General features: G+C 40.2%; 1 protein-coding gene and 1 long non-coding RNA gene across 3 annotated transcripts in view; one reads left to right on the top strand and one right to left on the bottom strand.

Moving 5' to 3' along the window:
- The window catches only part of LIN28B (lin-28 homolog B), a 98,485-nt gene extending 73,300 nt beyond the window's left edge, over positions 1–25,185 (top strand). For both annotated transcript variants that reach the window (XM_039379804.1, XM_039379805.1), the window contains exon 5: positions 20,075–25,185. In XM_039379804.1, coding sequence (XP_039235738.1) covers positions 20,075–20,444 — 370 coding nt within the window. In that variant the 3' untranslated portion in view covers positions 20,445–25,185. The remainder of the gene's footprint in view (positions 1–20,074) is intronic.
- LOC120322967 lies at positions 4,573–5,563 on the bottom strand. Its single transcript, XR_005562976.1, has 2 exons — positions 5,494–5,563; positions 4,573–4,879 (listed from the first exon to the last, which is right to left on the bottom strand). It is a non-coding gene; the product is annotated as an uncharacterized LOC120322967 (long non-coding RNA).
- Positions 25,186–26,178: the final 993 nt, after the last annotated feature.

Genomic DNA, 26,178 nt, shown 5'->3' on the forward strand with positions numbered 1-26,178 from the left:
CACTAGTTTATTAAACGATAGTTCGTCAGTTTAAAAATCCTTATTTCTTTGAAGTAGCCAGCTATGACCTCTGAAATGGTACATTCCTACCAGTACGTAAAAGCTAAAAGTGACGAATAGAAGCAGAATCAGGACCAAAGTGAAGGTGGGGGTGAGATGGGAAGGAAATTTGGTGAAAGGGATTGCTGGTTATGAACTAGGTAGTTTGTGGGACTGGGGCTGACTGAATAAGAAGTGGCAGGTGAGCAGCATTCACCTCTTCATGGCAGATGGAGGCAGGGCTGCTTCTGACCTGATGCTTTCTGTGGACTGATGATTACCAGTGTCTGCAGACAGGTCTTCAGCATACTTTTGCCCTGAATCAGGCAGGCTGTAGTGCTCGCTTTCCTTTTGAGCCTATTTTCCCCTCAGGAAAAGGTGAGTAATAGAGAAGCTTTAAAGTGCATATATCACGTGATTCAGAGGAAGTGGAATACCAAATATGGATCAGCTGCAAGCTGATCAAGAGACAGAGAACAGCATAGATTGTAGCTGAGTGCTTTGCACTTGTGGTCCAGGGTGCATGGCTCGGCAGGGCTCTGCTTGGCTGGGGTACAGCTCTTTGCCAGGGCAGGTTGGGTGTTCACTCTGTTGTACCTGCCCAGGGGCCCCAGACACTCTGTTCCTGGGATGTGTATTATCTGTGAAAACCAGCACAAATGAAGGCATGTGCCACAGCTTCATTCCAGCTGCACTGGAATCTGGTGGGGCAGTGGCTTAGCACTGACAGCCAGGCTCCCTGTGGGTGTGCTGTGGCTGGAGTCCAGGGTGGCCCCTCCTGGGAGTGGATGGGCTGCACGGTGCTCTCTGAGAAAAGACAGACACTTGTAAAATTTCTCCGCTTGGTTTTCAGACAGGCAACGCTCATGATACTGCTAAACACACCCACAGGCTGAGACTGCTGAGATCAAGCAACAGGGCCAGGAGTATTCTCCTGAGGATGCTGGAATAGACACAGCCCTAGAGACCTGTTGGGCAGAATGTGCCAGTAAGTTAATTCTGCATATGCTGCAGTCTCTTTCTTCAAGGGAAAAAAACCTCTCTGGAAGAAAGTCAAAAACGGAGAAGCTACAGATATGACCTTGGCCCAACCCCAGGCCATACTCATTCTCAAGGGGATTCAAGACAGATTCCTTCATATTTGCGAGTTAACTTAAAATTTTTTTGCATCCATAAGTGTTCGTGAATGTGCAGTAAATGAGTACATCTAGGTTATTGTAGGCATTGAACATCCTGAGATTTCTTTTCCCTTTGTATGTGCTTGTAAATCATAGATACAGAATATCTAGCGTATAAACTTCCAGCAACTGGTTCTGTATCTCCTGCCTGTGTCCGTAAATACATAGATGGGTTTTGGGGCTTTCGTTGTTACATGCTGAAACTCCCTGGGGACACACAGCTGGTGTTTAACTATGTCTGGTTAACAAAACTCTCCCCACCAGCTGCAGCAAAATTCTGGAGCCAGAACTGTGTTTCACAATCTAACAGATATTTTTTGTGTGTATGACTGACAAATAATGCCTTTCAGCGTGTTAGAGAGGTACCGTTGAAATGAATTTAAATTTCAGAAAGCAGTGCTGCTCTAGGTTGATGTATAAAGCATATGAGGTTTTTTAGCTGTTGTTGATTTTTCTGCACTGTGCTATACAAGCTGAAGAAATGGGAATCTCCTAGGTTCTGGACAGCGTTAACAGACTGAGTCCCTATTTACTATTTCTTCCTGCAGGGAAACTGTGACTTTAAAAGAAATGGATGCTGCTACCTGACTCTGAAATCAGGTCTCTGTCAGGGTACAGCTTCAAAATATGAGGGGCTGTGGCCCCCCTGGACCCCCAACCAGCATTGTGTTCCTCTCCCCACAGGGTCACTGGTGCTGATCTAATTCCACAGAGAACCAGTTCAGGGAGTTTTAACTGAGAAAAAACTACTCCTGCAGCAAAAAAAGGTACTGAGAAGCAAATGGATAGAGAGGTGACAGAGCGGGGGATGACTCTTGGTAACAGCTCTGCATTCGGTGGGTTTATCTGGAGTAAGAAACCCTACTGGCAGCTCTGCATGAAACATGTTGTGCTCTCTGCTTAATGTGGCGGAGACATTCCCTGCAACGTGGCGGCAGCTTTTTGGACCTTGTAGTAAGCGTGATACAAAGTCTGCCCTCACTGGTGGCAGGTGGTGATTTAAGAGCCAGCGGGGTTCACAGGAGGAAAGTGTCAGGAACACAAAACCCAGCAGGGAGTTGGGTTTGGCCTCCAAAAGGCCAGAGGTGTAATTAGGCATCAGCAAGACCTCGCAGAGTTTGGGGAATGTGCCAGGCAAGGTTTTTTCTATTTGAGCTTCTGCTGTCGGATTGCCAGGCAGATCTGAAGTATCAGATCCCGCTGCACACAGTTCCCCAGAAGAACAAGAGTCTGTGGTTTTCACAGGGCTGCAGCTTGTGTTTTCCCTGGCCAGGGAAAGAAAACAGGATGCAAAAAGCAATCATACCTATTTTAGATGCTTTGGTGCCACAACACCATTAACTTGTCTATGAAACTGTACAGTATCAGAAAGTTGGTGACTGACTGGGAAGGTAAGCAGCATTCCTCAGCTCTGTGCCTGACATCCCTGTGGGGTTGGAGAGCAGCCTTTCAAAGATGCAGTGATTAGGCTCAATTCAGTGTTAACTTCTAGTTTTAGTATAGCAGAGCAGCATGTATGCAGTGGTCATTTCTCAGTTCCCTTCCTGCCTTTCCGCAGCTGCTCCTCAAAACTTGCAAAATGCAAGCAATAGGCTTGGAGGAGTCAGCTTGTGGTGTCATCTCAGCTCTCTTCCTTCCCTGCCAGCTTCTGCTAAGCAATCTGTTTAATTTTTTTCCTGCTTCTGTTGCATTAGTGTGAAGTGCTGTGAATGATGTGAAGACAATTGGCAATATGTACTAAAACTAGCATTTCCTGTTGTAGTGTTTTGCTATTTCACATCAATCATATTAAGTGTGTTACAGTCTCAGAGTTTTGCTTTGGAACTTAAATGTACTAAAATTATAGCCTGCTTTCTCTGTGACAAGCTAAAGGCTAACATAAACTTCACATACAGTAGCAGAAACCATATTCTTTCCATCTGATTTTACCACATGCATCAATTATAGAGTGTTTTTATGTCATGCGCAAGAAGTTACTGTTTCACATTTCTTAATGACAGTTCTTCACAGGAAATTTTCTCACTAAATGGGATGGTTATATAAAATCAGCACTTAAAGTTAGTAGTACTGTAATGCTGAAAGGTAGACCTAAGTGTCAGTAACTTTGTAAAATTCAGTATACAAACCGCTCAATGTTGTGTTTTCCAGGCTTCCAAAAAAAGGAAAACATATATTCCCTGATATTTCCAGATATGCATGTTTTTCTAGTCTTTTCTAGGAATCCGTGAGTTTTTAAAGCATTCATAAATGCTGATCAAGGATAAAAGTAAGTTATAAAATTATTTTGCAATGTCGAGATAGCAAATTAGTTTTACTGCAGATCTTTCAATCACTCTCAGTTACCAAGAAAATTAAACAGGTGTCATAAAAAAACAAACAAACAGTCAGTTCATTTTTAAGATATTAATTTATGGTAAAGCTCTACGGTGATATTAATGTTATTCAGTGTGGTACTGGCAACTAAAGTCCTGATTTATTGATGACTTCCCTTTATATAAGATGGCTCATGGTTTTCTTCTTATCGTCATCATTGGAGGAAAGTTACTAGCTGAACTAATTAATCCTACAAGGCTTCATAGGAAAAATAATTTTGCAGCTATTTTTTCTAACTGATACGTATGTGATTTAAACTGGTGGCAAGAGGCAGGGTAAGGTATGGAAATGCAGACAGCTGCCTCTGAAAGAAACAAAGCTTCAAGGAAGCTTAACATGCTGAAATCAAGGGGGGCGTATAATCTCCATCCTAGGGTGCTAAAGTACTGAGCGTCACATCAGCCCAGGGTTATTAACAGCTTTTACTTTGGGATATGGACTTAGGACTAAAGAATGCTCATGAAAAAAGGACATAAGAACTGCAGGCAATGGCAATCAATCCAGTCCAATCTCAAAATATGTATGACAACCTTGTATCCTGGGAAGACATGGGAAAATTATAAGAAGTGGATGAAGCGCAATGTTAGTTTATCAGTTGCAAATTGTGCTTTATTTTTATTATTGTACCTTGTATGATATTTTATTAATTAGATTATTTTCTTAGATGATGGAAATGTACTAAAAGTAGTCTTATCTTCAAAAAGGATCTGTTACAATGTGCAAGGAAAATTTATCAGTTAAAAGAAGGTCTACCACATGAACTCTGAAATTGGTAAAAAATAGTTTACTGAGCCCAAGAGCTTCACTTGGTTTTAACCTCCCCATGCTCCCCTATAATTTGTTATTTGGAATTAGAAATGTTTTTAACAACACAGTGAGTATAAAAGTGCTGTGCCTTGTGCAGCGTCTCCCACTGAGCCACCTCATACCATCTAGGCAGTCTTTAAGGACAACCAAATTAAAGAAATATTCAAGTTAAAAATCACTTTCCTAAGTTGCACCCTACTGTTTATGTAAAAGATAAAAGGGTGATGGACAGAATTTAAACTTGACATTTGTGGGGGAAAGCAGCGATTATCATGTCCTGCCTTTCCTGTTGGTATGTCTGCTGTGGTTCCCCTTGGTCATTGGGGAACATTTGGGTTGTTTGGTCTTCCCCTTTTGCAGCCAGCCATGGTTGCCCCAAAGCTCTTCTGTCAGGCCGTAGGAACCCCAGGAAGGCGTTTGACTGGCACTTTTCTGAGTTTGGGGATCATGTAGGATGGTGGAAGCTGCTCTTCCTGACAGATCTAGAGCAGTTTGGGGAAAGAAGATAACAGAAACTGTCAGGTCCTTGACACCTTACTCCAGTTTGTGCTAGAGCAGGCTCAGTGCTGCTAAGCTTCAGATGCTTGATGACTTCTCTTCCTAAAGGCACACAAACCAGCTGGGAATGGCAGGGATATAATATATTTCAATAAGTAACATGTCGGATCTGGTAGTGGGATTTCCTCTCCTTCCTCACTCAGCCAGTGTAGTGCAAAAGCAAGTCACTTTGAACAGGTCAGGGAATTTGCTCTAAAGTATTGATTATGGCTTCTAAGCTCTTTTAGTAGCCTGATCAGCCTCAGTGTTGCAAAAGCCTCTGCGTAGTTTCAGTAACAACAAGTAACTGTTTGCAGCACCCCCCTAATACCATTACAAGTTATGCAACTGCACTGTTTTCAGGAGCCAGTATGTCAAAGTTCTCTGGCAAAGAGAGTGACACACTGTTTGGTGCTTGATGGTACAATTCAGTAACTTCTGGCTGCAGCCTCCTTTTTTTTGAGGTGCGGTTTGGTTTCCTGATGGCTGGCCCATTGGAGAGGAAGGGCTGGAGGGATAGCTTTGTGCTTTTCTCAATCCTGTTCAGAACAGCACGTACCACAGCTGGAGTAGACCGGGAGAACAGTACTTTCCTCTCCCAAAATTACAATATCTTGCACCACAACTGGAATGATGCTGCATCATGGCACAAGCATTGTGAGACATCATCTGCTACATCACAAGCACGGTACAAATGGGTCTTGGAGTGTAACAACTTGCAAGCATCCCATTATTTCTCAGTCTGAGTCCTCTCCTGCGGCCTGTCTTTACTGAAACTCCTCTTGCTTCTATTTTCATCCTAAGGGCACTAAAGGGGTCAAGACAGGGAAATTTGATCAAATTTTCAGAAGACGATGATCGTGAACAAAAATTACGCAGTCACGTGTTACCTGGCTTTGGTAGGAAAGAAATTATAACCTGAGTATTGATAAAGTCAGTGATGATTATATGTGTGACTAAGAACTGCTGGGGCAGGGTCTGAGGCTGTAAGAGAGGGAGAATCAGACTTTTGGTGAATATTTGGGGCAGTGAACCTGAGGTAATGTATGATCTGCTACATAGGTCAGAGTTAGGGTTTGGTTTCCCTCAAGAACCGACAGATCAGGATTTTAAGAAGGGCACGGGGAGAATAGGGGAGTAGAATGGACCTGCTGCTGCTGCTAACAACCATTAAAAAATACAAAGCCAGCTGCTCTCAGAGCAGAGCTTGATCCTTTCAATGCCTTCAACGGCACAGTATATATTCAGAGGAGAGGAATTCATGAGGCCCTACAGACCTACACCATGGCATTACACAAAAATGCAAACCCGAACAATGGGTGGCCTCAGCAGTTCCATCTGGCTCGCCATTAACAAGGTTAAAGTAAAGTGGGTTTCCTTGGCTGTGTCACACACAATTTACACTTCAGATGCTTTAACTTTGGAGCCAGACTGAAGGGAGCACCACTCTAAACGCATGCGTCAAGGGTTGCCTAAGATCTGTGGTAAGCACATTTGGTATTGATGTTCTTTGAAAGATACAGAGGAGTAGCATTTAGATATTTTTGGCTAAATAATTTAGAAAAAATGACAAATGACAAATTAGAATTGCAGTCAAGTATTGTTTGCTCAAAATAATCTAAGGACACAATAATATTAGCAGCTAGAAGCAGCTAACAGCAGAAGTTATTAGAGACCTGAGAAATGTTGCCACCAGCATTTCTGGTATGGTAACCTCAAAACTCCAATACGCTTTTAAGCTAAAGAGGATATTGATACTTGTAAATGTATTCTGTTGTAAAGCATTCTGCTTTCAGAACCACCAAAATACTTAGATAGTTAACCATGGCAAATAATGACCTTTAAAACACTGCTGTGGAGAGAGAGGTGTTTATCAACAGGTATGTTGGTCTGTTAATTTCTGTGCCATTGATTCATACAAGGCATTGGATTATCACAGCATTTTGCAGAAATCATGTTCTTTGTTTTGGCTTTGAGATGTTTCAAGGGAACCCAAGAGTCCTATAGGGTGTCCCATTCTTGAAGAAAAATTAAATTGTTACTGAATGAGTATCAAAGTTGATAATTCAATTGTGACACTGCTTTATGATCTATAAGACACACATTTGAACAGTTAAATCTGTGATAAAAATCTAAGGTGATTTACAGAGAGAGGATATACCTATTGTTACTGCAGAGGTATTCAAGGCATTCCTCGGAGCAGGACAAGTGTTGCCCTGGATGACGAATCCTACAAGAAACCTAGCCATCCTGGTTGCCTTTGACCATAAATTGTAAGTTCAATAGCAGAGCAGAACTTCATACTCCTCCTAAAGTTAAAGAATTAAACTTGCATACCATAAAACCAGCAGACATTGTTGACTTGCAGTTATCCTAGCAACGTCAGTAGTCTTGTGTAGGAAGGCCTTTAGCAAGCATAATGCCATGCTGAGCTTCCTCCTTGGTGAGCTGTGCAGTACTGCTGTGATGGGACACACTTCCTCTTCAGTGTGCTCTCAGAAGGTTAGCATCAGTCTCACCAGTGTTGAACAGCCCTGCTGAACACTTCCCAGGGTTTTCTGGCAAGTGAACCAGTGTCTCTGATGATGGTCTCTGTTACGTGCCATTAATATGGGAGTTGGTGTGGATGGCTCTGTGCTTGTTTATGCCTCTTCTTATTCTGTTGTCCAGCTCTCTAACCCATCCTCACAGCCCCTCACTGTTACCTTTTCATCTCTCTGACAAAAACAGAAATATCCTTAAACATGACACCTTAGTTTCTGACTGTATGCAGCAGTCCCGTAATCATACCCATGATTATTGTAAGATGCCATTTGACAGGCATGTCAGATTTCCTGAGCTCTTCTCAAAGACTTCCTGCCCACTGCATTTGAGGTAACTACAGGCAAAATAAATGGAGCTGAGAAGTCATCTCATGACTAATTAGTGACAAACCATTGACATTCCCTTCTCCTCTTCATTTTTAGCTACCAGTCTGCTCTCCTTCAATGAGCAGCAGCTTTTGACTCAAACCCTACCTTAGCAATAGCCTCAGATAAGTCAGAGATCTATTCTTGCTGAGCCCTGACAAGTGTAATGCTTCCACACCAAGCATTGCAGTGACAGGAAGATGAAGAATAATGCAGCAAGGCAGAACCCGTGAAGGAGGTGGAAGGGAAATTGTCCAGCTGCATGTATGAGCATATGTCCAACTGCAACTTGCACGAGCATAAACTGAGAAATGCCCCAGCTATGCTGTGTGTTGATAGCATAGGGAGGGAAAGTTCACAAAAAAAGCATTAGTTAACCTGAAACAGGGATGGTTGATTTATGGGGAATATGTAAAAGAATGGTGTAAAAACATATTTCTTTAGAGTAGGGATATTATGCATCTCATGTGCTGTATTTAGCGTGTATTTAACTCAAAGCACACAACTCAGCTACTTTTTGTCAGTTAAGTTCTTTTCCAGCTCATTGTCTCTAATTGAAGGGGAATTCAGCCAAAGCCACACAAAACTAAGTTCAACATCTGCATCTTGTGCCTGGACTTGGAATGCCTGGACTTCATCCACCCTTCACATATACACACCTACTGGTGCAGATCAGGCAAATGGAATATTATGATTGACCAATTCATGAAACCAGGTAGAAATCTGGTCTAGATTTGTGTGAAGGCCACGTATATGCTGTGACCAGGGGTAAGTGCCAGACACAGTGTGCCACTCCACACTGTAGTTCCTCTGGTAAGAGCATTTGAGGACAGTGGGAATTTCACTGCTCAATCTACCCCCTCCCACTTCCTGATAGTGTTTATCACACCCACAGTTGTGCCAATGCAATGATTTATGATTTTGCCTCAAAACTGGAGATGTGATATGAATCAAGCTAAACAAATGCTACAAATTGAAAAAAAAAGTAAATTAATTAACTGAAATATTTTCCTTTGAGAATTAGCTAGCATTTTAGTTACTGCACGGATCATCACATGAATCATCCTTAGGAGTTTTTGAAGGTAGATCATATGCCTTTTGAAGTATTGTCCTTGGAAAGGGGGCTGTTTACTTCATAATTATCTTCCATTTATTTTTACATTACCCAAGAAAAAGCTATGAATGAAATGTAAAATAGTTGAGCTGGAGTCCTGGTCACTGCTTAGGGTTCTGGATGGGTTGCAGCATTCGAGCAGGATCCCTGACAGTTCACTGCATTCTGGCTGGCACAGCATACTGTTGCTGGCTTGTTTCACAGTACGGAGTATGAAAACAGAAGGGCACCCCAGAAGCTGTCTCTGATGCTGCCAAGACAGCAAGCAGCTGTGGTGCTCACTGTGCAAAGTTCTGCAGGAAACTGGAATGAAAGCTAAGCACGATAGTTTATTGAGTACATTCTAATTCAGATTTTTGCATCACGTAGAAGGTGTGTGTTTTCTTCATCTCATTCTCAAATCTGTGCTTCCTGCCAACAGGAAATGAAAAGTACACAGGGAGGGCTTTTCGGCATTTATGTGAAGTCCAATTAAGCTCACGATAGCCCTCATTTTCTCTGTAATGTTTGGATTGTGGATGTAATTGAAATTACTTTTCACGACTTGTCTGTGACTTTTCGTGCCAATAGTTGAATAGCAGTGAAAGACCTATAACAAAGAAATCAGTTTCAAAATCGGGTATTTTATGCATTGTCCAGGATGTGCTTGATTCCTGCACTATTTCAGTGAATGGCAGTTTGTGGCCTGATCACCATACGGTTATACTCTGTTGTAAATTGGTTTTTGTTTCCTTGGTTTACCAGATATAATCTCGAGGGGCACAGACTCGGATCCTCAGAGTTATGAGGACCTTACTTGCCTCTGAAGTCAGTGGGAGTTATGTATTTAAATACCTGTAAACCTTTGATTATACCTAACAGAGTTACACAGGCTGCCTGTGACAGAGAAAGAAGGTAATGCCACACTCTGCATCACCAGCTTCTGAGCCTGGGTAGGATGAGACTTTTTGTGAGGGAAATTTGTGTCTCCTGGGTGGGGGACACAGTCTCCCTCTACTCTGTGGTTATGTGGAATCGTGTATTTCTAGGTATTTTGGCTATTTATAATAGGAGGTTCGTAAGAAGGAGGGCCAAAGGGATCTTGATTTTAGGAGCAAAGCTTTCTGTCCTTTCAGGTTTTCAAGAGTGAGGTTCATTTAACAAACAAACAATTGGTTTGTTTCTGGAAGTATACAGGAATAATTTAGGAAGTGACAGACTTCTAAAAGTCTAGTCCCTTGTCTGCTATGGCTAAAACTGTTCGGGTATGACTATTTACAACCTCACAGAAGGCATTTGGTTCATAGATTTGATGTTTAGGTGCTGCCAACAACCTCAACCCCCAAATTTTACTTGCTGTCTGTGTTTTGTGTCAGCTGGGAATTTATACCGGACAGCCAGCAACTCAGTGCTCTGACTTACAGCTGAGCTCCTCAAGAATTACCAGGTTGGCTCCTGTGTTCACCACTCCTCTACCCTGGCCATAATTCTTCAGTTTTCTTTTTTAAACTTTGTGATTTATGCTGTGTTCTGCTTTCAAATGTTACATCAACCAGCAAACACAGATTTGCAGGTGGAACTGAGGAGCTTCAGCCTGCATTGCTGCGTTGCCTCACAGCTTGTATCAGCCTGACCTGTGCAACCAGCCTTGGCTACTGCAGTGTGACTTTTCTGTATTCATACACAGTGGGAAATTCTTTTCTCTGTTACACTATTAAAGTTAACAGAAAGTAAGCTCAGTGAAGTCATCAAAATTGCTCTGGATGTATACCCATGTGATCAGAACATTCAGATGCTCTGTTTCTGGGAACATGCAATATTTTAAAAACCTTCTATTGACCTCATTGTTATAATTTTACTGGAGTAATATCTTTTAATCTACATAATTCCAGCCAAGAGGGTTAAAGTGATCTTGTTAACCACACATGGGGAAACTTTTTCAGTTATGTTCTGTTATTTTTAATTCTACACAGAATTAATAGAATTCAGAGAAATAAGTATTAAACCTGTGCATAAGATTTGCCGTCCTGAGGCCAAACTAAGAAAAAGGAAATGCCAAATTTTCAGTTAACAGTGTTTTTATATGCACAGATGTGCTTTTAATTTTTATGTACACAATTATAGCAAGAATTAATAATGTGGATAAATCTGGTGGTGAGACAGGGCAGAATAGTAGAAAATGGCATTAATTCTCTTATAATTCGCAGGGATCAGGCAGTGTGGGACAACAGAAATACCTGCCTCAGGTGGGAATTAAAAGCTTTAACATATAAGGCTTAATCCTGTTGCAGCCGAAATCCTCTTTTCACGCTTTACTGTTGCTTCTGCATGTTGATGTGAAAAGTTTCAAAATAATTTTTTCTTTTAAGATGTTGAAAGCCTCTTAAAAATGTGTTACAGAAAATGCTTAGCACAGCCATTTAGTAATAATGTCAATATATGAAGCTAGTCCATTTTAGGCATCTTAAGATGCCAATTCAGAAAACTGAATTAGGAAGTGACTGCTTTCTTTCTCAGTCAGTGCATCGGAGTGATGCAGATTTTCCTTACCAGTAAAATGTGGCTATAGAGCATCTGAATGATTTAATTGTTCTTGCGGGTATTGAATGTGTGAATTTATAGGTGCTATTTCACGGGAAACCAACCACCACATTTGATGTCCTTTTGTTACACAGTTGGGAGAGGAAGCCCTCCGTGTAATTCATGTGACATGACTTTATCAATGTCATGAGCTTTGGAAGGAACTCCTATAGAGATAGCTGGCATGGCCTCCTCATAGAGAGCGTGTCAGACAGTAACCATCCCTTTATTTCTGAAGACTTAAATGAAAATGTGAGCTTCTGGTCAAATCCTGCAATCCTTAACACTTGTGAAGCCTACATTCATGCAAGTCATCTAATTCAGTGAATGTAATGGGAGAATCCATTTCAAGGCTATGATCATTCCATGCTCCTGTCACCTGATATTTCTGAGACCTTGTGAATGATACTGACTTATATGTGATACCTGAAGTCATATGACTCTCAACTGGTATTTGGGGAAGAAGAATATGTTTTGAACTTCCAGAGTAGCCTTCCTCCTCCTCTTCTTTCTTTACCACTACTTGCTTCAGTGCTCCAGCCTACTGCCAGGATGCCATTTGCTGTTTCCAGCTGTTGAGAGGAGTTGGCATTCCTTGTATTTGCTGCTAATGTTAGTGATAAAATAAGGACCAAAAGGGAAATGGCAGTTTTTAACAACTGATTCCCAGTTACCTACTGCCCTTTTATCTCATCTGTGGATTAACTGATCAGTGGATGTAGAAACCCTGGAACCAGCTCTGCTGAGAGGCAGATAAGGTCAGGCATGCCTCTTAGCTCATGAACAGCACCTCACTGACCCAGAAAGAGTTGAGCCGGTTTTATGCAGCGTGCATCCTTATCCACATGGCCAGGAGGCTCAAGCCACCTCTGTGAAGGCTTCTAGTGTTACTGAACTATGCTTCTGTAAACAGGGGCACCGAGCAGTGCTTTCAGACACAGGCAGCCAAGGTCTGCTTAGTTCTGGCCACTCCCACACCTGCCCAGCGCTGCACCCCAGCTGACTCTGGCAGTAGGCTGCAGATGTGGGTGCGCACTGGAGCAATACCCAGAGCAGACCTTGGGCAGCCTTTCCACCAACATGAAATATGGAAAATACTTACTTTTAAAAAAACTATTGCATAAAGAGCTGTTTTAATTTAAAAAACATTTTCTATTATTATTCCCACAGAAACTGAGGCTTACAAGGAAAATTTGTAGTTGAGAATATTTGTATGTGTGTTTTTATTGTGCAAAAAGATTACAGTAGTAGACTCACTTGAAATCATGGTATAACCTTTCATGTTGGAAATGCATGATATATGACAGTTTAAAACATAACTTCCTTAACCCGTTGCTGATCTTTATCTGGATGGGTTAAAGCCATTAAAATATACGCATTCTTTCTATACTTTATTAGAGCAAAACCATCTTTCATGTTATTTACGAAAAAAGACTTCACTTTGTAAATTGTTAATTCAGGAGGTTTTAGCTCTTAATACAAAGAAAACCCTTTTGTTGTAATAAATGAAAGTACATCCAAAGCATTCCTCTGTGAGGATGCATTTCCTAATTTGTGAAAAATAATTTTCCTCCATGCCTGCAAAGAAGGCTGAGTGGATAGTAGAGGTAAGTTTTGTGGAAAGGAAGAAAGAATGGAAACTACATTGTTGAAGTTATTTTTTAAGCGGTGCTGTCTATTGTAGTCCTTTCCATTTTTATGGAGAAAAAAGACTGCATTTTGTGCATTTTGAACCACCTCTCTGTTTCATTGTTGTTCTTGGTTCTAAAAAAGAAAAACAAAAAGCCAAGAAAACCCCCCACCTTCCAGTAAAATTGTATTAGCAGATTTTAAACAATTTTATTTCCTCACAAACTGAAGCTAAATTGCATCCTGACAGGCCTGATTTATCAGGCAAATGCCCCATGTTGTTTGTCAGCTTCTTTGTTGGGGGGGAAGGGGGAGGGGAAACGCAAGCAACAAAAGACCGTAACCTATTGATATTACTTCTGCGATACACTGGGGAAAATAGATTGATTTAGAACTATCCACAGAAAACTAGTCGATCTGATGAGTTTACAACAGACCATTTTTATTTATTTATTTGTAACAAGAGTAAACATCATCAATATTCCACCGCGTGTCATTGGAAGCCTTGCAGACCGTGAGTTTGTGTCAGCGTGCTGGGGCTATCTGTAAGATGAAAGAAGGCAAGCTTAAAAAATGGAGGGACCTTGTTTTTCTCACAAAATTGAGAGTCTTGGACCTCTGGTACATTATCATGCGTTGTAAGATTTGCAGGATAAATAGATGAGCATTTTTATTTTAGTTCATCTTTATTTCTTTAGGAGATCAACTTTTTTTTAATTATATTTCTGTTATATATCTCAAAAAGCTAGTAAAGCACAGGAAATTTTCTAACTGAATTTTACTGAAGAACACCAGTCTGCAATTAACTTTCCCAGCATGTCGCCTCTGCACAGTGTTTTGCATGACGGAGGGGTAAAGAGTAGCAACTACTCACAGGACCAGCACAAATCTAAATGTGGCACCGAAGTGCCATTTTCTGAATTGGTAATACTCCATTTTACAACATTCTTGGATAAAAATAATTGCAATTTTAAAATTAAACTGATTTTTTTTTTCCCCCCATGGAATGGTAAATGTGAGGGTGTTAGTGAAGTCTTCTGCCTTGATGTGAGCCTTGGTGGACACACCATAAATGCTCTGATGAAGATGGTAAATGTTCCATTCTCTAGTTTATTTAACAAGATAGTTTCACTTGATCTTAAATGATTTTTTTCAGTAGTATTTCAGTATTCACTGTTTTGAATACCAATACCTTATTAAAGTGTTTTCAAAGTTACTTGTATTCTCTCCTGCATTCAGCTACAGCTTAAGAATTAAAGGTTGATAAACAGAATGCTGTAAACCCTGGCTATGTGCATGTAAGCAGGGTGTGAATCTCCCAAAACAATACCTGCAAGGGAATCCCCCAGTAAAAGTGGAGAATGAAGGAGTGAAGTGTCAGCAATGCCCAGTGCAGGGGTCACAACATCTCCCCTATTCTTCCCCTGCTAGGGGCTCCTGCAGCTAACTGCCCTAGCAACTGACCAAACCTTTTTTATTTTCCAGGAGCAGTTGTTGCTTGATTTTAAGTTGCAGTGACTGCAGCCACATGTTTCGTTTCAGCATTTCTTGCTCTAAAAGGATGATGACTGTGCACTGTTTTAAGGCCTAAGGGTAATGGCCTTTTCTAAAAAATATTCAAACTGTTTGGCTATTTTTCACTTTTAAGTGTAGGCTTCTCAGCAAGGAGGATTTTCATATTATACCTGTATTAAGTAAAAGTGCTTAGTCTTTTTATAATACAGTAATATACGAGAGGTGCCTGTTCAGCAGCAATCACCTGTGATCCTGTCAGTCTTTGGGTGCTGCTGCGACAGATTTGATATCCAAGATATGGTTACTGGAATATTTAAGTAATCCATTAAAATGTATTTGTCATAGAACCATAAAATAGTTTGGGTTGGAAGAAATCTTAAGGACCCTCTAGTTCCAACCCCCCTGCCATGGGCAGGGAGACCTTCCACTTAGACCAGGTTGCTCAGAGGTCCCATCTGACCTGGTCTTTCAAGTTGTCTCAAAGCCATCTTGAAGTTAGCAGATCCTCAGAGTCTCAAAGACCCCTTGAGTCCTGCTGAGGTTGGAGGTCTTTCTCACTCATCCCAGGTGGTGACTGAGCAAGCACATTCCGCCCTAAGCTTTTCTAAGTGTTCACATCCAGTAGCAAGAAACGTCCCCTTACACTGCCTCATGGCCTGATCTTCGAGACAAGTCACTGAAGCTCTTGAAGAGTGAAATAGTTATGTCTAAGAGTCATATTTCTGTTAGATCATGGATATTTTAACCTCCCTCTACAGCCCTTTAGAGGAGTTGAAGTGATCTGCTGCATTTTCCATCTGCCTTTCTTTAAGTATGTTGTGAAAGTAATGGCTAAAAAAGACAACACATATAAGTACAAGTTTAAACATTTCCTTTATGCTTTAACTTCATAGTTGGCATTCAGTGAATTGTAACAGCATCTCACATGCACATGTGCCATTTTTCAAGGCATTAATGTTGCTAGATGGAGTATTGTCAGCCAAGAAGCACTTTTTTTGTTTTCTGATAACATTCAGAAAGGAAAAGTAGACGAGGAATTGGTGTGGGGTATATCCTGATGAATTATTTTAGTCTTCCTCTGACTATACCCCCTGTACTCCCTTTCTTATCCCTGTTAGATGTTAATCCTTCATTCCCTGCTCCCCCACCCCTAAAATGAGTCATCCAGGTAATTTTAAAGCTTTTTCTCTCAACAGATAATAGTGTGGAGCCACACATATTATTCTCTACTTGTCATATGTATTGGATTATCATCTAAATTACATCATAAAACAGGACGAAGCAAGCAGTTGTGTTTGCCCTACCTACTGCTTAGCTCAGCTGAGCTGATAAGTTAATGTGGTGAACATATCTGCAAGGTGGAGGTATTCTTGTTTAAAAAAGTCTGGGGCTGGGGTTTATTTCCTAGGTAGGAGTTGAGTGCTGGGACGGGAAAAAAAGCTGAAAACTAGAGAGTATTTTATTTTGCATTGGCATTTGGTTGTGAAATTGAGTACTTCTAATGAATTTCCATCATCAGCTTATTGCAATTAATACAATATAGCTTATGTTGAAATCTATAAACTTTTTGCTCGATCATGTTTCTTTTAATATGTATAGTTCTGAGCAATCACAAATCCATAATGAAAGAGAATTTAGGAGTGTTTCTTTAATCTTGCTACATGCTCTCTTCTTTCTTTGTTAGTAGGTATTAATGTTACAGTTTTTTTGAGAGTATTGAAATACAATGCTGGACAGGTTCCTCAATGTGTTCCTTTATTAAAATGTTCATCTTTTTTATATAAAAAAATCATTCTGATTCACCATCCTGTCAGTGCTGTAGTGAAGAAAGGATTCCCCCGTTAGGATAATTGCCATCTCATTATTTTTTTGAGCCTGAAGCTACCTAGTAAATCATGGAAGCCTACTGTGAGAAAGACAGTCCTATTTTAACAAATCCTTCTTGCTTTTGCTTCTTTGTAAGAGTTGCTTCTATTAAAATTGCACTTTTAAGAGCTTCTTGTGCTTTATTCACCTCATGATGTAATTTACATATAAACTTTTGTGTTGTATTTAAGCTAACATACATTTTTTTTCTGTGGTGCTTCTGAAGTGAAGAAATACTTGCTATGGTTGTACTAGTCTAGAGTTTCTAAGAACACAGTCAAATGAAAATTCACTAGTTTTCTTCGCAGGAGTCAGTTTGTATATTGTCCTGTTATTTTTGTATATAGAGATGTGAATGTATAAGCTCCTACGTGCATATCATACGGTATCGGGTTTCATTATGTTGTAACATAAGTACACGCAGCAGAGAGGAGCAAAGAGCTGAAGTGTTTGGGACAGAAGGGTTAATACCATACCTTAATGCGTGTGGATGATGCCATTTGTGAGCTCTGAGGTGTCTGACCACTTCCATTTTGGTGTAAATCCCTTGAAAGGGAAAGCATTTCAGAGCGAGGTGTGATCTGTTCTCCTGGTAGGAATGATTGACAAGGAATGAATAAACAGTTAAAAGAACTGAATAAATACCACCCTCTTGTTTAAGTCCAGGCACACCCTGGCTGGCACATTTATATTCTAATGCGACACTTCAGCCAGGTGCTTTAGTTGTTTGGTAGCAAAAAACATTCCCAAAAAGCCAAATCATAGTTCAATCTCAACTTCTTCTGATAAGAGTTTTCTTTTATAGTAGCATTTTAGTGGTGATTTGAATAAATACAGGGAATTACAGTATTTTGCAAATAGGATGTGATGATATACATATGCAAGGTGATGGAGGCCTCTTGAGTGAAAGCAGGGGCTTTGACAGCAGGTTCTTGGTCAATTGGTGAGGCGAAATGGTTCACTGAATTGGATAACACAGTGCATACACAGTGACTGATTAAACTGATTTGTCCATGGCTACTGCCTCTCCTGGTACAGAGGCCCTTTAACCTATTTTCAAACTTTTTCTTTTTTAAACCATTCTAAATACATGTGATATTAAGGGGAAAAAGGAAGTGAAAATGCATTCACAGCTATAAAATTCTATATTCTGAATTAAGGTAAAATACACAATTTCCAGAATGTCTGCACACTCCCATGTTATACCATATTATACTATACTTATCCCGGGGACAAGTACACTGCTAGAAACCAATGATAAAGATAATAATAAACATCATTCTGTAATATCACCTAAATTGCAATCAATACTACATTTGTGAATTCTTAGATGTATTTATTGAAATGGGAGAAAGTAAAACACTTAGGGGTTTTTTGTTGATGGTCTTCTTTTTTTTCTCTAACTGCAAGTTTTACTTACTTCCTTATTATTTTATCCAGAAGGTGTTTAGAATGCTTGTAGTGAAAGCATAGCGGAATGCCAGTTAAGAAGACCGAATGCTACTGTTAAATGTGAGGTACCTAACTGAAAATATCTGCAATGATTTGGGGAAAAGTAGTCAGATAGATATTGTTTAATAACTTGCAAATTACTTTTTTAACTATAGAAGAGAAAAGCTTGGTGTTTTGGTCTTAGATCAGTATGCTTGTATTTGACAACATATTTAGCATGTCATTTCCCTTCCTATGCTAGGGAAATCAATACTAAGTGATAACGGGGCTTGTACATGCTATTTTCTTTGTGATTCAAGGGGAGCTTTATATTGTGTGTTTCTTCCTGGGTTAGTCTGTAGTATACGCAGGCAGACAAATTCCATTGAAAAATCACATCAAACTTCAGTGCAATGGTGACATGGAAGCAGTTCACCTAAAATAATGTTATCGCCGTTGTAGAAGTGCAGAGTTCTTTGTACTGGATTTGGTTTCTTGTTTCGTGTTTCTTATTCATTTTTAGGGAAGATAGAGCAATGTAATTACAATAATTTCTGAAAGGATAATGAAGTTCTATTCATCATTTAACCTGTTTAAATTATAGATCAGTCTTGTAGGACATGACAGCATACATACAGCATACCATGAGTAACTTGTGCTGTATTTTCATTTGTCTGTGGAAATAAAGATAGTTAGTATCTTGCTACTTGTAATGAAGAGATAAGAAGAGGTAGGTGCCAGGGATTGTTTCTTGGAGTGGATTTGCAAATGTTAACAGCCATTTTGCAGTCTTTTTTAAAATCATGCAGGTTTTATCAATAGCATTTCTTTGCAAGGTAGAGTTCAGTAGGTAGGACTGGCTGTACATACAGCTTTGCATGGACTAAACTTCTTGATTTTGGATAAACTAGTAGTGACCACTTCATACTAGGTGAAGTAGTGAAACAGTGCATTGTAACTTTCAGGGAATCTGAAAATTTGAAATATTTTTAAGTGGGCTGGAGCCAGAACATGCTGCATTATTTTGTACATATAGTTAGTTATAGTTACAGTCTTTTTTTTTAATCCTTAAATTGACTCCACAGCCTAAATCTATGTGCAGTCAGATTTTTTTAAATTAGTTGATTAAGGGAAAGCAAAAAAAATTATTTGTTTAGTTCTTTCCAGTAGCATGTTAGTTTATTATAAATCAAATGTCTATGCATTCAGTGCAAGTTTTATAAAACAAAGAAACAGAAACCATACAAAAATAGCCAAAATAGAAAGCTCAGTGGTGCACATAAGGTCACCATGCCAAAGGCGTGTAATTATTTCTTTGTATCTTGTGTTAGAATAATGTAATCCAATAACTGGCGTTCCTGGTGCGTGTTACAAAGGATTCAATAAGGAATAGCTGGAGATTTCTTCAGGTCTCCCCTGCCTTACAAGGTTAATAGAAGAGTCTTTGTGGGTTTCAGCCATGTTTGAGAAGTTTGGCTGAAGGAGGCTCTGCACCCCTCGGCTCCTGGGCAGCGCATCCCCTGGAAAATTGGCACCCCGGGTCACAACCGTGTGGCTTGGGAGTTTTGAGAGAAAACAAACAAACGCTGTTTTATGACTCTTTGCCAGGGCTTTGCTGATTTTGTTTTGAATTGAAACCGTAAATGCCATTACAGACCCCCTGCCCCCGACTGTAAAGTTTTGGGCCAGAGCCTCGCCTGGCCGTGCCTTGGCTGAGCCAGAGGAGGCGAGGTGCCGGGCCCTCGGACAGAGCCAGAGCCGGGCTCGTGGCAGGGCACCGCGGCCCTCCTCTAGTTTGGGATTCCCTGGCCGAAAGCACCGTGTCCATCGGCAGCCCGAGCATCTCCGCGCGGCGCGTTTCGCTGTGGCGCGGCCCGGGAGCGGGGTTGGCGCTGGTGCCGCCGCTCCGCGCCCCGCGGTGTTCGCTCCGGCGGCGCTGAACACCGAACTCGCCGCCCCTCGGTGCTGCAAGTACCGCGGCGAGCAGAGACAGTGGGGCGGCGATGGCTGGAGATCTGGTGCCCTCTAGTGGGGCCGGAGCCTATTCCCGTAGAAAACCTTCCCGCTTGACGCTGCATTGCATAACTCTCTCTCTCTCTCTCTTTCTTTCATTTTAGATGCTACAACTGTGGTGGCCTCGACCACCACGCTAAAGAATGTAGTCTACCTCCGCAGCCAAAGAAGTGCCATTACTGTCAGAGCATCATGCACATGGTGGCTAACTGCCCCCATAAAACTGTCTCACAGCAGCCCACTAGTTCTCAGGGAAGACACGAAGCTGAACCGCAGCCTTCCACTTCTGCCTTCCTGAGAGAAGGGGGAGGAATGCACGGCTACTCGTCTCCATCATACTCTCAGGAAGGCAGGTTGGAGGTCTTGGAGCGCTCAGGCAGGTCACCACAGGAAGCTTCGTCAAGTAAGTTGTCTGCATCGCCTGAAGAACCAAACAGAAAGGGGCCTTCTGTTCAGAAAAGGAAAAAAACTTAATACATTTGTCATAATGTTCCATTTTCTTTACCCTCTTGGGATGTCTACCTCATGCAAGTACAGGGGAAATAATTACATTATCAGTAGCTGACCTGGAATTTTAACTACTGTTGAGTAACTGTGAATATTTTTTTTTCTTTAATAGACAAATCACTCCAAGCAAAATACATTTGAGCAGGGTGCATTATGTTTTACCGTCTGTATGTGTGTATGAGTGTGCATGTGCGTGTATGTATGTGTACATACCTATAAATATATATTTTTCCACCAGACCATTCTCCAACTCTCACAAGACATTACTGTGAAGCAATAGGCACAGTATCCACAAACGTTCCTGAACTCATTCGTAGAACCTGTTTCCAAACATGTTCAAAAAACAAACAAGAAAACCCAAAAAAATCTCACTCAGAAATAAACCAAACCTGATAAACCACACCCAGAACTGAGAGTGAGACTGTTACTTCTCTTGTAAATGAAAGGATACTTTCATATTTTAAAGCTGCCATATGGTACTAAAGATACTAAGACATCCTCCATGCCATCAATTTGAGTTATTTTCTTTTTATCTCCACAAAGCATCAAAACCCCTCCCCATGCCGGTGCAGGGCAGTGTCATGACTCAACATGGCTCTCATTGCCACCACCGGTTGTTGGTGAGGGGTTTAAAGCTCCAGAAGAGACAATGAATGTGTAGTTTCTGTGCTGGTTTCTCAAAACGTTTTGTTAAATTAATGTGGTTGTAACTGTAATTTAGATGTCTGTTGTGTAGGGGAGAATGTATAAGTTGTTACCAAACAGACCCTTTTGAGTGGTATCAGGATACCATCCTGTTTAGCCCTTTGTATTCTGTGAACATTTAGGGGACCTTGGTGGCAGTAGTAGCAGCAGCAGCAGCAATTTCTCTTGATCCCAAGTAGTACCCCTCAGCTTGAAGGGTCTTCTCCCTTGTTTTTTGCTGAAATGCCATGGAGAGAACTCCCTAGGGATTTTTGTTGTTGTCGTCTGTTTGAGTTTTAAACAAAACAAAATACAAAGTTAATGAGATCCTGGGCTAAATAGTTTCTTAAGAAGAAAGGTTGATGGGTACTTAGATCAGGATGTTTGGGATTGCTCGGTCAGCCTTCCTTGCTGATGATACAGCATGTGTGCAGACCAGCCTGAGTGAAGGGACCTGCACATTTTTCAGAAGCCCTGGGCATCATCTGCTTCTTGTGAACTGGAGGCTGTTGTTGACCAGCCTTTGTCCACAGTGCACTAGGACCACACACTTCTGTGTTAAAGAGGAGAAAGATTGGTGGCCTTAGAGTGAGACTCCCTGGGCTGCAGGCCTTGCTCGGGGTTAATAGAATTGGAGCCTATCAAAACTTCAAGTCGCTTTCCATTTGTAACTTCTGAATTACCAAGTCATACGTAAGATAACGTACTCTGACAAATCCCATTGTGGATGTAAGTTAATTAGAGAAACCTGTATAATCCTTAACATTGGCAATAAACACAGGCTGTTAAAGCTTGAAAGTGTCGGGTAGGTTTAAGCTCGGATAATCAAACTAAAGAAACAGCCTGCATGAAAGGCTGCAGTGAGCCAAAGTCCCACCCGTGGTAACTCTTTTGCAGCCGATAGTTACAACAGGTATGCAGCTGGCTCATTACGTGGCCTTCCCCTTCCCACTTGTCCTGCCAGATGAGACTTTTACTGGTGCTGCTGCTGCTTCAGTAAAGAGGTAGTAATCAAACGCCTCAGTGAAGGGCACAATTTCAAGAGAATTATTTTGTGTGAATTCCTTGCCAGTGTTTGTGAGAATCTTGAGGTTTATACTGAAGTTCTCAGTATGCTAATGCAAAGCTTACCTTTGACGATATTGAATGTGATATATCTATAGAGAACTTCCTTGCCTTACGTAAGGATAGTAAACTTATTTAAATTATGTAGACAAATCAAAGTGGCATTGCTTAACCTTCTAGTTGGTGTAAAAACCAGGTTAAACAGCAAAGATGCAAAACTTAGGTCACTTTGAAGTTCTAAACCAAAGTTCCTTATAGAAATAGGCAGTTGTGGATTTGAAAACTGGTCATTCCCTGTTTATATGTAAGAAGTTCAGAGCTGTGATAAGGAAATATTTTCAACATGCAGATTGTTATTGGTGCTGTTTAAAATCACTGTGCACACCAAAGTCAGACTGAACTGCTAAGAGCACATACCAAACCCTATCTTATTATTAAAAGCTTGAGGTTTTATTTTTATATATTAAAATGTTATCACTGTTACATAACATACTCAGGACAAAGAACTTTGCTCAGGGAATATACCATGTAATATTGTTTTTTCTTTACAGAATAGTCTACAGACCTGCTTACTCAGAACAAACCAAATAGTCTTATACTTTTTTATCTCTATATAAGTATTATGTACTGATATTAGTAACTACCTCTGAGTTGACATAGACCTACGTTTCTGATAATCAGATCTCAACATTTTGTATTATAAGTTCCTGTGAAATGATAAAGTGGTATTCTGTACTGGTTGTTTATGTGAGCATCTGTGTCTTTACATTCACAGGGTCTGAGTTTTCAGATATGCTGGGCAACCACAGCTCCCACTGACTTTCAGTCGGAGTTACTGGTGCTTAGCTTTTCTAGGAGGGGAGGGATGTAGGACGGAGGGGTGGAGGCGGAAGAATAAAAACACTGAAACATCAAACCTACTTATTTACATAGGTGACAATAAAATTATTTTTCTGTTTACAGCAAAAGGCTACCTCATATTTACTGCATAAACACACCTTTGTGCTGCTCTAGCCTTAAAGGTGGCTGTTGATCTATGGTACATACTTTTTATCTGTACTAAATATGTAACTGTTAGTTCACCACTGCAGACATTATGGCAAATACTTGTTTAAGATGAAGCATCCATTTGAAATTATGAGACGTTTCCAAACATTTCTTTGACAGTTTTTATTTTTCTATCTAGAGGATTATGGGCACTGTTCACAAAAATAAATATAGCTCCAGAAGAGACAAAAATGTACATGCGTTAAGTTAAACATATATAGCAGCATAAGCTGCAGCAGGGAACTACTTAGCACTGGGCTGCAGTAGGAAAAAATCTAGTTATACTCCTTCAATAGGCTGATCCAAATAAGCAAAAAACCCTTTAAAGGAGGAGGAACAGACTAAGTTTAGGGTTCTTCCTTCATGTCTAAGGACAAAATTAATATTCTGCAGCGTTTGCTCAGGCTAGATTTCCCCCTATTCACCAGCTTGTCCTTGCCAGAATGCTTCACAATAAAACTCGTTAGAGTAGAAATAGTTCAAATATCTGCTTAGAGAGATGTATTTTTCTCCTAACAATAGTGGAGATAAGGTTAAACCCGGAGCAAGAATCTCTCTCCCTCCCATTTCCCCACCCCGGAGTACTCAATTTAATTGTAAGAGACACTGTGAGGTATTTTTTACTCTTCCCCAAGGAAAGGTCATGATATTTAATTACATGCTACAAAAGTTAGGCCATGAGGAAGACTTATATTTGGAGAAAGAGCCAAATAACTTTTTGCTGCAATTAATGGTAAATCTGGCATTGTAATACCATTTGCAATATTTTGCTTTTAGCCAGCTTTCAGGGAGTGCCAAACACCACATTTGGATCCTACAGCTTCCCTTTGCAGGCCACCTTTTTCAGCCATTTTGTTCTATACCAGTGTTATCCTGGAGTTCCTTATTGGTCATACTTAGTTTTGTTAATAGAGCCCCATAAAAAAAAAAGTGCTTATAGATCTTGTAACATTCTTTGTAAGAAGAATTATAAAAGAACATGGGAAATCTCATTGAGTCTTAAATTTAATTTAATTAATTTATCTGTAAGAAATGTTTATCATAAAAAATATATATGTATTCCCCGGTGTTAGATATAAAAGTAATTGGGAAGATATGTACATGTGCAGATGCACTGATTTTAATTTTCTAGAAGTCTTAATGAGATTTGAGTATTGCTTTAGGAACAAGAAGAGCCTTGTTAAATGCATCGGTCTTATTTTGCTTAGTATATCAACAGCCTCTTCTTTAAGATCCGGTGGTTGTGTTACCCCTGTTACAACTGTAGAGGTTGATCTATGAACACATGCTTCTTTTTTTCCTGTATAAACCGGAGCTGTATATTAGCAGCTGTGGCAGTGTTTTTCTGAGAATGTTGAAGAGTAGCAAGGTATTTGCTACCATTGTCATTGAACGAAATACATGAGCAACCATCTTTACAAAGGATAATGGTTTTGACTACCTCTTGAATTACTAAGTTAAGCAACAACTGTCTGACAAACATCACCAGACTGGCTTAAACTAGTATGTGTTGCTTGTGGTAATAATAAAAATAACCATACTAGAGACCAAAGTGAACACTGATTTCTGTATGTCTTTAATACTGTGTCTTATCTAGTGTTTTTAAATTATCTTCTGTAGTATAGATTACCTCATTGTCCATTTTGACTTGTATGTTGTTTACAAGGTGAAATAAAAGAAAAATCACTTGAATTTTGTGTTTTAAGAAAAAGACCGCGAGTTGAAGTTTTGAAGATCATTTCACCTGTTTACTGTCTTGAGGGACTAAAGCACTGATTGCCTTTCTACATATCATGTATTTTATATTCTCATTTCATGCCTAATGTCTTTTTTTTCCTGTCAGTCGTGGATATCGTGAGGTTTAAAAGATTTACTTGATTAAAAATAAAACATATAACGTTGGCATTTACAATGAGCCTTTGAGATTTGCTTTATTTGCATGGTAAAAACGCACTGCACAGCCACTGGGCAATTTTCATTTGCACCTGTGCTCACTTAGTTTTGGGATATTGCCTTCAGAAAATATAATTTTAGTTATATAAGCTATTGTTGGGAGGAGGGAGGAATAAATGATTAATGCATACGTGGATCATACTAACAGTGCTGCAGCAATTGCACCCCAGACTCCATTCAGCTATCAAAATTAAACTGCAAAATTATAGCTTTTGGTACTATGAGAATACACTGGTCATTAAAGTTATCAGGCATTTGGCTTATTCTCTGGGATGAAAAGCTTTTGGTGTTTTAAGCCTCATCCCATTTTAATTACTTCTTCCATAATCTGTAAGCTTGTACATACCTATTTCATACCAATTTAAAATGAATTGGTGTTTCTTTTTTAGATAGGAAAATGCTGTCATTTTTCATTATCTGGAAATTCCTTCTCTAAATTACATAAAATCTGTTAGTGAGTTGGATAGCAATAGCTCATCATTCTGTATTAAAATATTTAAGGGCTTGTGTATGCCAGCTCCAGTGCTTCTGTTTCTACACATGTAGGTGATTAATAGCAAAATTTAAGTCTCTGCTAAATACAGGGCAGAAAATATTTTTTTCTATTTGTGCAAACACCTGCATGAAAGGGTTACCATCTACTACTCTTCTAGTCATGAAACACTTCCATTTACTTCCCCTCACCTCACCCCTCTAATTCTTGGCCCCAAAAAAGAGTGATCTGTGAAGATGTGTCCAATCACATCCAGTCGTGTCTGCACCCCCCCCCCCCCAACCTGTAGCCAGATGGTTTCGTCACTTTCCTGGAATGTGGGAAGAGGTAATTCAATCCCCTTGGTTAAGATCCCCCACGTGTCCCACTTCTTGAGTCAGTCACGAGCAGCGAGGCTATCTTTAAAACATCTGATGATGTGTTCTCTGAAGAACACAGTTCACACCATGTTGTTACATG

This window comes from Pipra filicauda, unplaced genomic scaffold (assembly GCF_003945595.2).
Source record: "Pipra filicauda isolate LSUMZ 115617 unplaced genomic scaffold, ASM394559v2 scaffold176_size3548034_pilon, whole genome shotgun sequence".
NCBI lineage: Eukaryota > Metazoa > Chordata > Aves > Passeriformes > Pipridae > Pipra > Pipra filicauda.